Source organism: Neophocaena asiaeorientalis, unplaced genomic scaffold (assembly GCF_003031525.2).
Source record: "Neophocaena asiaeorientalis asiaeorientalis breed wild unplaced genomic scaffold, Neophocaena_asiaeorientalis_V1.1 scaffold601, whole genome shotgun sequence".
NCBI classification, from domain to species: Eukaryota; Metazoa; Chordata; class Mammalia; order Artiodactyla; family Phocoenidae; genus Neophocaena; species Neophocaena asiaeorientalis.
Genome location: NW_020174793.1, coordinates 1,075,471 through 1,093,078, shown reverse-complemented (window position 1 = coordinate 1,093,078; position 17,608 = coordinate 1,075,471). Strand labels below are relative to the sequence as shown.

At 37.2% G+C, this 17,608-nt stretch overlaps 1 protein-coding gene across 2 annotated transcripts in view; it reads right to left on the bottom strand.

Annotated features, from left to right (window-relative positions):
• Positions 1 to 17,608, bottom strand: part of TRPC6 (transient receptor potential cation channel subfamily C member 6) — a 116,674-nt gene that overhangs the window by 34,121 nt on the left and 64,945 nt on the right. For both annotated transcript variants that reach the window (XM_024760362.1, XM_024760361.1), the window contains exon 2: positions 16,262 to 17,036. In XM_024760362.1, the coding sequence (XP_024616130.1) occupies positions 16,262 to 17,036 (775 nt within the window). The remainder of the gene's footprint in view (positions 1 to 16,261; positions 17,037 to 17,608) is intronic.

Below are 17,608 nucleotides of genomic sequence, written 5' to 3'. Positions count from 1 at the left end.
TTAGTTTTTTTTTTTTAATTTAGTCTTTTGGGATCTTCATGTTTTATAACTTTTTAAAATATATATTTCTATTTTTACTTTGCTTTTCTGTTGTTCTGTGTTCTTTTCCCTTATTTTTATTCTTCTTCTTTTTCCTTAATATATTATTTATTTAAAAAATATTTCCATTTCTACTTTGCTTTTCTGTTGTCCTGTGCTTTTTCCCTTTTTATCTTATTATTATTTTTTAATCCTTTTTATTGGTTCTGTTTCCTTACTTTATTCTTCAGTTGGCACACTGCTTTGGTTTTGTGTTTTTGTTAGTTTTGATCCTAATTGTTTGATTTTGCCTTTGAGTTCCTCTATTTGTCTGGTTGTTCTTTGCTTTTTGTTTTATTTGGTTCTATTTTTATTTCTTTTGTATGTGTGTGTGTTTCCTTGCTTCTGTTTTTGTTTGATTTTACTTTTTACCATTTGTCTGGGGTTTTGTTAGTCTTTCTTTTTTTTAATCTCCTTTATTGTGGGACTGGAAGTCGGGTCTGAGGCTTTAGGGTGGGAGCAGTGAGTCCAGGAATCTGGACCACTAGAGAATTCCTGGCCCCAGGGAAGATTAATCGCCAAGAGCTCTCATGGAGGCCTCTATCTGAATCCAAGACCCTGTTCCACCCAAATGCCAGCAGTTCCCAGGGCTGTATGTTTCACACAAAACAACAAACAAGACAGGAACACAAACTCACCCATCAGCACACAGACTACCTAAAGTCATACTAAGCTTACGGACATCCCAAAACACACCACCTGACATAGCCTTGCTCAGCAGAGGGAAAGACTCAGCTCCACCCACCAGAACACAGGTACCAGTCCCTCCCATCAGGAAGCCTACACAAGCCACTGGACCAACCTCTCCACTGTGGGAAGAGAAAAGCAGGAAGAGGAACTATGAACCTGCAGCCTAGGGAAAGGAGACCTCAAATACTGTAAATCAGACAAAATGAGAAGACAGAGAAATATCTTGCAGGCAAAGGAGCAAGATAAAAACCCAAAGATCAAATAAATGAAGAAGAAATAGGCAAACTACCTGAAAAAGAACTCAGAGTAATGATAGTAAAGATGATCTTGGAAATAGAATAGAGAAATTACAAGAAATGTTTAACAAGGACCTAGAAGAACTAAAGAGCAAACAAACAGTAATGAACAACACAATAGCTAAAATTAAAAATATTCTAGAAGGAATCAATAGCATAACTGAGGCAGGAGAATGGATAAATGAGCTGTAAGATAGAATGGTGGAAATAACTGACACAGAGCAGAATAAAGAAAAAGGAATGAAAAGAATGGAGGACAGTCTCAGAGACCTCTGGGACAACATTAAGTGAAACAACATTCGAATTATAGGCATCCCAGAAAAAGAGAAAAAGAAAGGGTCTGAGAAAAGATTTGAAGAGATTTTAGTTGAAAACTTACCTAACATGGGAAAGGAAATAGTCAATCAAGTTCAGGAAGCACAGAGAGTCTCATACAGGATAAATCCGAGGAGAAACATGCCAAGACTCATATTGATCAAACTAACAAAAATTAAACACAAAGAAAAAATATTAAAAGCAGCAAGGGAAAAGCAAGGAATAACATACAAGGGAATCCCCATAAGGTTAACAGCTGAACTTTCAGCAGAAACTCTGCAAGCCAGAAGGGAGTAGCAAGATATATTTAAAGTGATGAAGGGGAAAAAACTACAACAAAAATTACTGTACCCAGCAAGGATCTCATTCAGATTTGACAGAGAAATCAAAAGCTTCACAGACAAGCAAAAGTTATATCTTGGAAATAGAATAGAGAAATTACAAGAAATGTTTAACAAGGACCTAGAAGAACTAAAGAGCAAACAAACAGTAATGAACAACACAATAGCTAAAATTAAAAATATTCTAGAAGGAATCAATAGCATAACTGAGGCAGGAGAATGGATAAATGAGCTGTAAGATAGAATGGTGGAAATAACTGACACAGAGCAGAATAAAGAAAAAGGAATGAAAAGAATGGAGGACAGTCTCAGAGACCTCTGGGACAACATTAAGTGAAACAACATTCGAATTATAGGCATCCCAGAAAAAGAGAAAAAGAAAGGGTCTGAGAAAAGATTTGAAGAGATTTTAGTTGAAAACTTACCTAACATGGGAAAGGAAATAGTCAATCAAGTTCAGGAAGCACAGAGAGTCTCATACAGGATAAATCCGAGGAGAAACATGCCAAGACTCATATTGATCAAACTAACAAAAATTAAACACAAAGAAAAAATATTAAAAGCAGCAAGGGAAAAGCAAGGAATAACATACAAGGGAATCCCCATAAGGTTAACAGCTGAACTTTCAGCAGAAACTCTGCAAGCCAGAAGGGAGTAGCAAGATATATTTAAAGTGATGAAGGGGAAAAAACTACAACAAAAATTACTGTACCCAGCAAGGATCTCATTCAGATTTGACAGAGAAATCAAAAGCTTCACAGACAAGCAAAAGTTAAGAGAATTCAGCACCACCAAACCAGCTTTACAACAAATGCTAAAAGAACTTCTCTAGGAAGGAAACAAAAGACAAGAAAAAGACCTATAAAAACAAACTCAAAACAATTAAGAAAATGGTAATAGAAACATACATATCAAATATTACCTTAAATGTAAATTATGAGAAGACAGAGAAATATCTTGCAGGCAAAGGAGCAAGATAAAAACCCAAAGATCAAATAAATGAAGAAGAAATAGGCAAACTACCTGAAAAAGAACTCAGAGTAATGATAGTAAAGATGATCTTGGAAATAGAATAGAGAAATTACAAGAAATGTTTAACAAGGACCTAGAAGAACTAAAGAGCAAACAAACAGTAATGAACAACACAATAGCTAAAATTAAAAATATTCTAGAAGGAATCAATAGCATAACTGAGGCAGGAGAATGGATAAATGAGCTGTAAGATAGAATGGTGGAAATAACTGACACAGAGCAGAATAAAGAAAAAGGAATGAAAAGAATGGAGGACAGTCTCAGAGACCTCTGGGACAACATTAAGTGAAACAACATTCGAATTATAGGCATCCCAGAAAAAGAGAAAAAGAAAGGGTCTGAGAAAAGATTTGAAGAGATTTTAGTTGAAAACTTACCTAACATGGGAAAGGAAATAGTCAATCAAGTTCAGGAAGCACAGAGAGTCTCATACAGGATAAATCCGAGGAGAAACATGCCAAGACTCATATTGATCAAACTAACAAAAATTAAACACAAAGAAAAAATATTAAAAGCAGCAAGGGAAAAGCAAGGAATAACATACAAGGGAATCCCCATAAGGTTAACAGCTGAACTTTCAGCAGAAACTCTGCAAGCCAGAAGGGAGTAGCAAGATATATTTAAAGTGATGAAGGGGAAAAAACTACAACAAAAATTACTGTACCCAGCAAGGATCTCATTCAGATTTGACAGAGAAATCAAAAGCTTCACAGACAAGCAAAAGTTAAGAGAATTCAGCACCACCAAACCAGCTTTACAACAAATGCTAAAAGAACTTCTCTAGGAAGGAAACAAAAGACAAGAAAAAGACCTATAAAAACAAACTCAAAACAATTAAGAAAATGGTAATAGAAACATACATATCAAATATTACCTTAAATGTAAATGGATTAAATGCTCCAACCAAAAGACACAGACTGGCTGAATGGATGTAAAAACAAGACCTGCATATATGCAGTCTACAAGAGACCCACTTCAGATCTAGGGACACATACAGACTGAAAGTGAGGGGATGGAAAAAGATATTCTATGCAAATGGAAATCAAAAGAAAGTTGGAGTAGCAAGATTCATATCAGAAAAACTGACTCTAAAGACTATTTTAAGAGACAAGGAAGGACACTACATAATGATCAAGAGATCAATCCAAGAAGAAGATATAACAATTGTAAATATTTATGCATCCAACATAGGAGCACCTCAATACATAAGGGAAATGCTTACAACCATAAAAGGGGAAATCAATACAAACAAAAGGGGAAATCAACAGTAAGACAATAATAGTAGAGGACTTTAACACCCCACTTACACCAACAGACAGATCAACCCAAATGAAAATAAATAAGGAAACACAAGTTTTAAATGACACATTAAACCGACAGCCAACATCATTCTCAATGGTGAAAAACTGAAACCATTTCCACTAAGATCAGGAACAAGACAAGTGTGCCCACTCTCACCACTATTATTCAACATAGTTTTGGAAGCTTTAGCCACAGCAATCAGAGAAGAAAAAGAAATAAAAGGAATCCAAATCAGAAAAGAAGTAAAACTGTCACTGTTTGCAGATGACATGATACTATACATAGAGAATCCTGAAGATGCTAGCAGAAAACTACTAGAGCTAATCAATGAATTTGTTAGAGTAGCAGGATACAAAATTAATGCACAGAAATCTCTTGCATGCCTATACACTAACAACAAAAAAATCAGAAAAGGAAATTAAGGAAACACTTCCATTTACCATTGCAACAAAAAAAATTAAAATACCTAGGAATAAACCTGCCTAAGGAGGCAAAAGACCTGTATGCAGAAAACTATAAGACACTGATGAAAGAAATCAAAGATGACACAAATAGATGGAGAGATATACCATGTTCTTGGATTGGAAGAATCAACATTGTGAAAATGACTATACTAACCAAAGCAATCTACAGATTCAATACAATCCCTATCAAACTACCAATGGCATTTTTCACAGAGCTACAACAAGAAATTTTACAATTTGTATGGAAACAGAAAGGACCCTGAAGAGCCAAAGCAATCTTGAGAAAGAAAAATGGAGCTGGAGGAATCATGCTCCCTGAGTTCAGACTATACTACAAAGCTACAGTAATCAAGACAGTATGGTGCTGTCACAAAAACAGAAATATAGATCAATGGAACAGGATAGAAAGCCCATAAATAAACCCACGCACCTATGGTCACCTTATCTTTGACAAAGGAGGCAAGAATAAACAATGGAGAAAAGACAGCCTCTTCAATAAGTGGTGCTGGGAAAACTGCACAGCTACATGTAAAAGAATAAAATTAGAACACTTCCTAACACCACACACAAAAATAAATTCAAAATGGATTAAAGACCTAAATGTAAGGCCAGACACTATAAAACTCTTAGAGAAAAACATAGAACACTCTATGACATAAATCACAGCAAGATCCTGTTTGATGCACTTCCTAGAGTAATGGAAATAAAACCAAAAATAAACAAATGGGACCTAATGAAACTTAAAAGCTATTGCACAGCAAAGGAAACCATAAACAAGATGAAAAGACAACCCTCAGAATGGCAGAAAATACTTGCAAATGAAGCAACTGACAAAGGATTAATCTTCAAAATATACAAGCAGCTCATGCAGTTCAATATCAAAAAATCACACAACCCAATCCAAAAATGGGCAGAAAACCTAAATAGACATTTCTCCAAAGAAGACATACAGATGGCCAACAAGCACATGAAAAGATGCTCAACACCACTAATCAATAGAGAAATGCAAATCAAAACTACAATGAGGTATCACCTCACACCAGTCAAAATGGTGATCATCAAAAAATCTGGAAACAATAAATGCTGGAGAGGGTGTGGAGAAAAGGGAACCCTCTTGCACTGTTGGTGGGAATGTAAATTGATACAGTCACTATGGGAACCGTATGGAGGTTCCTTAAGAAACTAAAAATAGAACTACCATACGACCCAGGAATCCCACTACTGGGCATATACCCTGAGCAAACCATAATTCAAAAAGTGTCATGTACCACAATGTTCATTGCAGCACTATTTACAATAGCCAGGACATGGAAGCAACCTAAGTGTCCATTGACAGATGAATGGATAAAGAACATGTGGCACATATATACAATGGAATATTACTCAGCCATAAAAAGAAACGAAATTGAGTCATGTGTAATGAGGTGGATGGACATAGAGTCTGTCATACAGAGTGAAGTAAGTCAGAAAAAGAAAAACAAATACCATATGTTAATGCATATATATGGAATCTAAAAAATTGGTACTGGTGAAACTAGTGGCAGGGCAGGAATAAAGACACAGACGTAGAGAACAGACTTGAGAACATGGTCAGGGGGAAGGGGAAGCTGGGATGAAGTGAGAGAGTAGTATTGACATATATACACTACCAAATGTAAAATGGATGGTTAGGGGTAAGCTGCTGCTTAGCACAGGGAGATCAGCTCGGTGTTTTGTGACGACCTAGAGTGATGGGATAGGGAAGGTGGTAGGGAGGCTCCAGCAGGAGAGGATATGGGGATATATATATATACATATAGCTGATTTACGTTGTTGTATAGCAGAAACTAACACAACATTGTAAAGCAATTATACTCCAATAAAGATGTTAAAAAAAAGAAAGATTCCTTGCAGGGATCAAGAGAAAAAGATGTTGGAGAAATATGAGAGGCTCTGGATGTGAATCAATAGGTAATATTTGCAGAGCGGCTAAATGGAAAACAGCTTCAACTTGGGTATTTGCAAAGCACCTTCTTGGGCTCCTCTCCGTAAATCATGCCAAGTTTCACTTTGCTAACTGTAGGTTCAAACAGATTCTATAAAAGAAAATTAATAAAACAAATTGTCTTAACTGAGAATGGCTCAAACTACTTCTAAACAGGTATCTGGTCAGATAGTATAAATAAGGTCACAAGGAAACAGCTCTACCCCTGTCATGAAATAGTCAATTAAGGTCATGGGGAAGAACTTTGAGGTGTGGAAGTATCAATACATATGCTGTCCATGCACACTATTCCATATTATAGTGGTTAGGAGCTTGGGCTTTTAAGGTTAGATATACCTGTAATCAAATCCCAGCTCTTCTGTTTTTTAGCCATGTGAACTTAGGTAGCTTCAAATCACTCTATGAGGTAGGTGCTATTATTATTTTCAATTTACAGATGAGAAAACTAAGGCTTAGTGAGAGTAATTGTTAAAGAAATCACACATTGCAAAGCACATAGCAAGCATTTGATAAAACATAATTATTTTATTTATATCATCAAAGGCAAGATCTGAAAACAGGCCATTTCTTGACATTTGTAAGTACCTATGGAGTTTAATGCATCTAGCCTTTCTTGTTTATAGTGCTCAATTCTAGATGTATCTTTAGTCCTTTTGGAGATAAAAATGTAAGACTCAAAACCAGTACTCTCTCAAATTCCAAAAAAGCATAGGTGAAATTAGACATTTCAAAGGAGGGTATGACCCTTCAAGTGTAGAGTAACATTTTTAGTAGAAACCACATAGACTGAAAAAGTAAAGTACAGGAGCTCTGTGCTGTTTCATATCTTGACTTAAAAAATTGTTTCCAATTCACTGCTAATTCTCAAGATATATTCCAAGCAAAAACAAAACAAAAACCAACAATTAAAAAATAAAATAAAGAATAAGACTGCTTTTAGAAATGCATGTTTTTTTTACCTTGGGAATCCATTTACAAATATTTTCATATTTTAAGTTTTCTCAGATTGAAATGTAAACTGGCTTACAATGAGATGTCGGCAGTTCATTAGCCAGACACAGCACTGTGATTTTGGTGTTTTGAAAAAGTGAAGCTGGCGGTTCGGCCTTTGGCTCACACACCCACACCATACGTTAATAAACTAGAAGTGGGTGCTTGCCCATTAACCTTTGAGTTATAAAGAGATGACTGATAGTGGGTTAATAGAACAGAGTTTAGAGATTAATAGACATGAAATACCCTGTTAAAAGCACCCTGTCAAAGGGTCATCTTAGTTGGATTTTACATAGTAGAAGATATGTTATGGTGTGTAATTTTAATGTCTGGATCTATACATAGAATAACATTTGCTTGATAGAAATCAAGAGGGTGGGGGAAAATGCATGCCTTAATTCTCACTAATCAACCCTGTGGGCTTTGGAGAAGGGCAGACCTGGATTTGATACTAGGTGCAAACACTTACTAGCTGCATGACTTTGGACAAATTACTTAATCCCTTAAAGCCTCAAAATTCTCATGTGTAAAACAGGGGTAATGTAAGTACCTACTTCCTAGGGTTACTGTGAAGGTTAATGAGATAACAAATGCCACTTCCAGGCCCAGGGTTGGGATGAATCAATGGCAATTATTATTGTTGTTGTTTTCAACATTTCATAAACAATATCCAAGTAGTCTAAATACCTAGGCACAAAATTGTGCTAAAAAATAATAAAGCCATTATGGGATTCCTGGGGATAAAAGATATTTCCACATGCTGAGGTATGGGTAAGTCATTCTAGCTTATACATGAGTTAACTTGAATTTTATGCTAACTAAAATTGCCTGTTTGTGGCCTGTCAAACATACATTGTACACCTGCTTTAATTATTAAGTAAAGGGCACATTGACCAGAAGTAAAGAATATCCATGTTAAAAGTAACAATTAAATGCCTCTCTTCCTGGGAGGCCAATGCTGGCTCTCCTTCGATGATAAGACTCCCTTTCCAGGTGCCAAGGCCATACTGACTTGCTGTGTACATGCTAATCTGTTGGGTTTTTTTTTCAAACCTTGAAGGAACATATCCCTGATTTGTTTAATGTTCTTTGTTCTGACAAGATATAAAACTGTGCTGAAAACCATGCTTTTTCAGATCAGTTCCTCAGAGTTATCTGAGAGGCTGTCTTCCAGGCTATAGTCCTCAAATAAAACTCTTTTCTATTCCTGTTGTAGATTGTTTATGGATTATTTTCATCAACATTGGATATCGCTTTAATGTACTGAAAATAAAATGATTATTCATTCATTCATTCTTTCAACAAATATTCTACAAATGTTCAGCAAGCAATCAGCAACTCGTGCTGTGATAGATACAGCAGTCTTACTAAGATGGGAGTTTGGTAAAATGAGATTATGTTCCTAAAGAGTAAAGAAAGTACAGAGTATCATTACCTATCTAGTGATCGAGTTAACCAGTCCTGCTTCTTGGGACCATAAGTAACTCTAAGGCTTTTCAGAATAATTGTCACTCAATGGCACATTGATCATTGAACCCTGTCACAGCTGATGTGAGGATGATTAACAAGCATTTTTACAGCACCTGATATGTGGGGTTGTGAGGGACATAAAAGGTAATCAGACACTACTCTAAAGAAAAAGTAAAAAGAGATGAGATACATTTTCAAACAAGAATTGAAGACAGACATTTTCCTAGGTTTGTCAGACGCTACTGACTTTTATTTTGATTGTTGCCACAAGAGTGGATACTTATTTAACTTAATAGAGTGTTTGATAAACAGGTTTTATCCTTTCCTTCACATAGAAATTCTCAGGTCCCATTGAAGCCAGGAAGATTGAAGAGCAGCAATGAAGGTAAATATGTGCTTCAGGGGCTGAGGTCTCTCAGGGTATACACTGTTGCACGTAACTTCCATCCCTAACTGTTGACTTGCCTTAGATCTAAAATTTTGCCAGAATGGATTTTTCCTGCCCATCTATTTAAACTGATCGGAAATTCAAAGGCAAGAACAAACAGACTCATACACTTAACTGCATTTGTTCATGTATCTGTCTCTCTTGAATAGACTCAAATATCCTTCAGAACAAAGACTGTATCTTACTCACCTTTGAGTTTCCAGCACAGTGGGTGGCACATAGCAGGTAACCAAAACTTTTGTTGTGTCATATAAAGCATGACTGGGTATAAAACATACCTGTGTTTGAATTTTTGCTCTGCTACTTAACAACTATGATCTTGAAAGGCTACTTTATTTTCTGGCCTTTTGATAGTTTCTCCTAATTATGGAGAACTTAAATGCTGCTATATCATAAAGTTAGAGTGTAAATCACTTAGAATGATTCATGAAGCTCAACAATGGTCCATTTCCTCCTTCCCCTTTGGTCTGGATCCCTGCCCTGTGCTTCTGTAGGCTATTTAGCATGCAAGTGACACCTTTGTCACCCTGCTAAGGTCTGATAAGAGTCACACTGCCTTTCTGCTAACAAAAACTGCTTTTCAGCTCAGTCAGTTTCTTAGAGGGTATTTCTTTTTCAAATAATGCCAGGAATTTTTGAACATTTTGAATGCCAGAACATAGCAACAGTTTAAAAATGGACACAGCAGAGTGTCTTCCCTTTCCTCAAAGTCAGTGGCAGAGGCATCTGGAGGGCCATGTGCCTATTTAGATACACACACCCCGGGAAGACATGAAGGATCTGGAAAAGCTTCAGAAAAGCTGCTTATCTAGAATGACAGGGAAGAGGGCAAACTCTGATGTATAGAGGGGGTAATTTTAGGGTAATTAAAGGAAATCTTGTTTATTACCACAAACAACCTAAAATATAAATATATTCAAAAAAGGGTTTAGAGACATAAGTCATAGGTACATATTGATATACTAAAAGGAAGTTCTGAATTTGGGAGAATGAATTTGCTGAAAAAGCATCCCTGGTACTGATCTCCTTGTCTTTATGATAATTCTTAGTCTTGAGTCAAGGAGAAAAACCAGGAGTTATGCTCTGCTTCACCAGAATCAAAAACAGTCAAAATTCTGTGTGTGTTTTTTTAATCGATTTGGTGTTTGTTGCCAAAATTAGGCTTAGCCTAAGTTTTAAGTTTAAGGTGGCTGAGGTTTCTTGCTACCAAAGCAAAAAATTATTTATAAAAATTCAGTATAGGGCTTCCCTGGTGGCACAGTGGTTAAGAATCCTCCTGCCAATGCAGAGGACACGGGTTCAAGCCCTGTCTCGGGAAGATCCCACATGCCGCGGAGGAACTAAGTCCGTGCGCCACAACCACTGAGCCTGCGCTCTAGAGCCCATGAGCCACAACTACTGAACCAACAAGCCACAACTACTGAAGCCCGCCCGCCTAGAGCCTGTGCTCTACAAAAGAAGCCATCGCAATGAGAAGCTCGCACACCGCAACAAAGAGTAGCCCCTGCTCGCCGTAACTAGAGGAAGCCCGTGCACAGCAACGAAGACCCAACGCAGCCAAAAATAAATAAAAAAATAAATTTATAAAAAAAAAAATCAGTATAAAAATTAAACTTGAATGGGTGAAATCTTTTAAATCTCGTTTCTCCCCCATTCACTTTGAAGACCTACAATCCCTCAGGCCTATCGGTTTTCTTCTTATTCCTGTGGTTCCATCTAATTGTTAGATTTCTCTGCTGTGGTCTGGTTGTCACCCCCACATAGAGCCAGCTCCAGACCTGATGATACGGGTAATGAGTGCAATATGTTAGGTTTAGAAGATTCAAGGTGCAAGACTACAATTGCCTGAGGAATTCAGTAGCAACTACTCCGGCCTCTTTTGTTAAAGGACTATGGGTTAATTATGGAAAAGGAGAATTTAGGAGGAGCTTAGAGAAGCTATATATTGGAGTTTACAAAATCTTTGTGAAAGTTCTCATTCTCTAACTCTCATAAAATAGATTAGTTGCCTTCAAACAGAGATTTTTTTTTTGTTCCTGTTGTTTGTTTGTTTGTTTGTTTTGCGGTACGCGGGCCTCTCACTGTTGTGGCTTCTCCTCTTGCGGAGCACAGGCTCCGGACGCACAGGCTCAGAGGCCATGGCTCACGGGCCCAGCCACTCCGCGGCATGTGGGATCTTCCCAGACCGGGGCACGAACCCGTGTCCCCTGCATCGGCAGGCGGACTCTCAACCACTGCGCCACCAGGGAAGCCCCGAACAGAGATATGTGAAGGCTTTCCAAGGGGCCAGAGAACACTGATAGTTTTAAGGGAATAAATTTCCAGATCTTCAACTTTCCTAAAACTGATTTCCTTGAAAATAGATGTTTCACCCCTTTACAAAATAATTCCCCACTCTCACTCACCCATGTAGCAAACAATGGAGAATTCCCCTTTAATAATTAACCCAGGTACCATAGATCTGAGGGGCTTCCTGTATTTTCCTGCCCTAATACACACTCCTGTTGAAGATGAAGTTTAATGATAGAAATACAACATGCTGGTTCATGTTGGGATGTTCTAAATTTAGATGTATGGTGCAGTGTAGTGATAGGAACAATGATAATTTTTGCTTAATGTACTTTGCCTCTTCATTCTTCAACAACTGTCAAAGAATGCATCCTTCTTGAATGAGAGGATGGCAAAGAAGGTATCAGTAGGGAATACTGAATACAAAAATCACTTCTTCATGTATTTAAATGTGATTCTTTTAAATTATTAATACTCAGCTTTTGGATGTATTATTAGCTTAAAGGAAAGACATCTCAAATGGGCAAGGCAGAAAACGTTAGGAGGATGATTCCTTTTAATGTGATTTGGAAGGGTTTCCAGGACTCAAAATTTTCATAGGATATTGGCTAAAACACATGGATAAAACTTTTATGTGATTTTTTTCAGATTCATTGTGGATAATTCAGTAAGGCAGTTATCAAATCACATCAAGAAATAGTTATTCCAACTACAGTCAGCTCTTTTAATTTTATTACATAAAATAATTTATATTTAATTTTATTAATTTATATATCCTATTAACAAAAACTAAAATAATATGATAGCTGACAAATCAAGTTACTTTAGCAGGCTATAACTTTTTCTTTCACTAACTATACAACAAAAGTATGGACACGATTAATCCCATTAAAAATTCATTTCCAATAAGAACTGTGTCATATATTTAAAGTTTACTTTTCAAAATTTGTACATATTTGTTATTTTGAAAAATTATGTTCAACTTATGTAGTTTTGATCAAATATACTGCTAATATGTGTTATATAATATATATCATATATATAATATATATGTAATTGGGTGATCTATAAAGGACTTTACACAATAAAAAGCTATTACATCAGGAATCATATTTGTGGAGGAAACTGGACTGGAAATATAAGCTCAAGGAGAAAAGGAAAGATGTAGCTATTCTGAATGTTAAAAAGGAGGTTGTTTACTTATTTTTAAAATAGGTGATGTTATGCATAAAATCACAGCAATTAAAGGTCCCTAGATACATCTGAAGGAGCACTAAGAGTTCTATTTTTAAATGTCAATATTTACACTATGCAGAAATTATATCTTTTAAAAATATTTAAACTTAAAAATAAAAATATTTAGATGCCAATTTTAAAATGTGCACATAAGCACAGAATTTTTCAAATGTCTTTCAGGTGAAAAAGAAGCAAAAGAATTTGAAGACCATGAGCAGAAAGGATTGCCTGTGGCCAATACAATCTCTCAGGTCCCTGTGAGGCATCCCAGGCCTCAGGTGGTCCAGACTCTGCAATCTTTGTTCCCTGAGACTCTAAGGGACTTGACTACTAAAAATACAAATAGAAGGATATGTGCTGGCGTGTTTGCAGTATCAGTGTTTATTTCTTGGTGGCAAAATAGAAATGATTTTTAAACTTTTCTTCATTTTTATATTATTATTTTCTAACATGACCATATACTCTGAACAAAGCAGAGGTTAGGAGCACCCATCCTCTGTGCAGTTGAAAACCTGCATGTAACTCTCCAGTGGACCCTCGGTATTCACAGTTCCACATTCATGGATTCAACCAACCTGGGATTGTGTAGTACTGTAGTCTATATTTAGTGAAAATAATCCACATATAAGAGAACCCGCACTCTTCAAACCCATTTTGTTCAAGGATCAACTGTATCCTTTTAAAGTAAGAAAAGAGAAGTTACTTTTGAAGAGTAGAGCAGCAGACTTAGCAAGAAATCTCACCAGAGACACCAATCTCTTTAGCCCTGTCAGGTCCCATCCTGTTGTAAACTGAGGCTGGGCTGCTGGGAACAGGTTTAGCATCACAACACCGTGGATGATGGTGGATGGAGGATGTGCTTTCCCTGAGTTTACACACAAAGGCAATGGCAGCTCATCCTCGTATGAGGCTGTTCTTGCCTCTGTGGACCCAACTAGGCTGGAGAATGAAATATTTGTTTTAGAGTGTTCTGTCTGGTGAGAAAGAAAACCTTGTGCTTTTTGATTTTGTATTTGCCAAAGACTTTTTTAAAAAAGTCAAGAACTGGCCTTTATCCTTGTGTAATACAAGAACTTTTGTAGTCAAATTTCTAATTAGAAAAACTGCTGATTGTCGAGTTCTAGGATATACTTTTTAAAACATTTTTCTGAGCTGCTATCCTCTTTTAACAGTAAACTAATGTAATATTTGCGAAGGATTTTTAAAAGATATTAGGGATAAAATACTATTAAAGAGATATGTGTTTTCCGAGAGATTTGTTTTTTATTTGCCTTCAAACCTTCAGAGGCAGGGCATTAAGCAGAGAGTAAGCCTGAGTAGAGGCTCTAGGTAGCTGCTAAAGAGAGTGGAACTACACAGAGAAAGTATGAACGGAGGGAAAGTGCCTGATCCATGTACCTTGCACCACCTGAGCAGAAACAATGTGTGGTGAACAAATAAAGGAACGTCCGGATCCTTAAATCCTCTTAATCCTAAAGGGGCTCTTACATTATGCAATGCATTTAGGGACAGTGAAAAATTCACATTCTGGTTAGATGTGATTCTTCTCACCTTTGGCCCACCTGCCCGCCCCCTCACTCTACAAGGTCATGCCTTATATTATAGTTCCTACACACAGGTCTTTTCCTCTCCTATTAGATTACAAACTAATTGAGGGTAGGATTACTGACTGAATTGTCTTTATGTTCGTGCTACATCTCCATCCTCCCTTCTCAACTCTCCCCAGTACAATATTTGGTACAAACATGGGCTCAAAAGATGTAAGCAAGTGAACGAATGAATTAAGAATGTAATATTCTTCTGTGGTCTAGAGAAGTGTGTAAACAAAGATACAATTACAGAAACAGAGATGTTGAAACCTAAGCAGTGAAATTTCAAAAAAATTAAATACAAATTTTAAAATAATATTAATCAGATTTTGAAGAAACTTCTCTAATTGAAGATAGCATAGCTCTCTGACTCACTGAGTCATGGGAGTAAAGTGAGAAGTAGGAAAGACTGAGACAGGATTGTAAGTGATCATTTGCTTATCCTGTACCCTCAGCTGCCAGGTAGCTAAAGGAAAAGCAGCATCCTCCATCCTGGGGGCCATTGAAAGGTTCCAGTCACCATTTACCTCCCCCTCTCTGCCTGGATGGATAGGACCCAAGGATAGATGGACACATGACATACCATGCTGGGTTTAACAGTGTTCCTTCAATGACAGAGGCACCAAGAAACTGCACAGGAGAGACCCCCAAAGTGTGGAACGTAGAGACATGCTTTCTCATAGCATAGAGAACAGAGAAAATAAAACCAATATTTATCTTTGTGTAATACTGTATTTGATGAATCAGCCCTGATTCCAAGCAGTGTATAGCTGAGTAATGGAGAAAACCTCACCCTAAATAACAGTAATGTACAGCAGAACGTGATGAACACTGTAAGACAGGTCAGATAACATATGGAGGGAATTTAAAGGTGTATGTGTGTAGGTGTGTGACCTTAGACTAGGAATCTGAACTTTCATCCTTTCCAGATGTAGCACAAACCATGGGGAAAATGGCAGCATCTGACACGGTATCTCTCCACTTACCTTTTATTCAGAGACTGCTCAAACTTCCCTCGAAGCTACTACTTCTTCCATATCGACAAGCTTTTGTTTTGGATGTTACCTTGGCCTAAAATATCTTCTCCCTCATTCTCTGCCTTCCAAAATGCTACTCATTCTGCCATATACAGCTGAAACACCATTTTACATGTAACTTCCCCGACACCTAATGTGAATTAAATACTGCTTTCTCTGAACCATTACAGCACACAGCTTATAGTCCTATCTAGTAGTTTCATTTCTCTTTATACCATATTTATGCATGCATGCATCTGTCTCTCAAGTCAAACTACGACTTCCTTTATCATATTCATCTGTCTGACCTCAACAGCAGCTATCACCATGCTCTGAATATAGAAACAGTGTTTTACAGCAGACAGAATCTGGGTTTTAGAGATCAGCATCCATGGATTCTGATCCCAGCTCTGTCATTTTACCAGTTGTGGATCTTGGGCCTTACTTAACCTTTCTATGCCTCCATTTCTGCATCTGAAAAGGAACTAAGATCTTCTCAAGGTTGTGATAAGAATTAGACATAATAAATGCAAAATGTCTAGTGTATAGTAGATCATCTCCAAATGGTAGTGATCACAACTTTTACTCTATATAATAATGAGCTTGTTGGCAAAAAAAAAAAAATGTAAAATTGCCTACTGTCTACGATACCTAACAGGGTGTGAGTACATAGTGGAAGCTTGTAAATATACCTTGACTTCGACTCTTAAAGACCTACCTTGAACTCTTTCTCAATGTTGGCCAGCACTGCCAGCTCATTGCTAAGCTCTAAAGCTGTCATGACTGGATCTTCACTAGACAATGACAGGTAAGCTGGGCTTGCCAGGCCTTTGTAGGCATTAATTCTAGATCTGGAATGGCTGAAGGAGTCATGCTTCTGTTTCTGGTTGCATTCGCTGCACTTGCAGAAATAGTCATGAGGCCGTTCAATCCGAGCACCCTTCCGCAAGAGAGTGTGCACAATTTCATATTCCTGGCAGTGGGCAGCCAGAACGATTGGAGTCACATCATGGGAGAACCGTGTTCCGTCTTCATCATAGGCATAAAAATCATCTTGCTGGAGTTCAGACTGACTGGGGCTGGTTGCTAACCGCTTGCCTTCAGCAAAAGCTGGATGACTGAGAATGGCTTCCACAATCCGAACATAACCTTTACTAATAGCTAAAAGTAAGGCATCCCCAACACGAGACAGATTTTCTTTCTTGAGAAGAAGTTCTGTAATTTCCAGATGTTCATTGGCCACTGCCAGCTGCAGGGCATTCTGGCCCATGTAATCCACACAGTTAACATTGAGTGAGAGGCATTCTTCTAACATCTTCCTTACCACTGGGATGTTGCCATATTCAGCTGCATCTAAAAAGCGTTCCTCCTCAATAGATAGGTTTGTTGAGTGATCATTAAACATGTATGCTGGTCCTCGGTTAGCTAACCTTCTCCCCTTCTCACGGAGAACTGTCTGCCGCCGGTGGGTCAGTCTATTGTCGGTGCCCCGGCTGTAATAAAATAGAAAGATTGTGAACAAATCATATTAAGAGCATCTTAGTGTGTAAAATGACCTACCATTCATCTAATGCAATCCTCAAGTATATTAGATGTTGTCTCATCATCTCTAGACCAACTATAATACAAATGAAGATGCATTTATTTGTTAATGGATTCCAAGAACTCCTCTTTTTAGAAAGCCAAGCACTTTGCAGATTTTGACATTTTAATTTGGGGTGGAGATTCTGGCAATTCCCATAATCTCTCTGTGCCATGCACACAGAGATTAATGTGTGTTTTTCAATCGCAGATATTATAGATATAAGAAAGACCCAAAATGTCACCGTTATGACATACAGTGTAAAAATATAAAAAATAAGTAGGAAAATAGCAAATCCATTCAAGTTAACATATATTTATTGAGTTCCTCCTATGCCAGGGCCAGGCATTATATAAGGTCTGGAAAAAAGCAATGGTGGAAAAAAAGAAAGAAACCTTTCTGTCCTTAAAAATCTTGTAGTTCAAAGGGAGAAATGGGCAATTAGCATATTACCTTGTTATCAGCTGTTTAATTGTCATGATA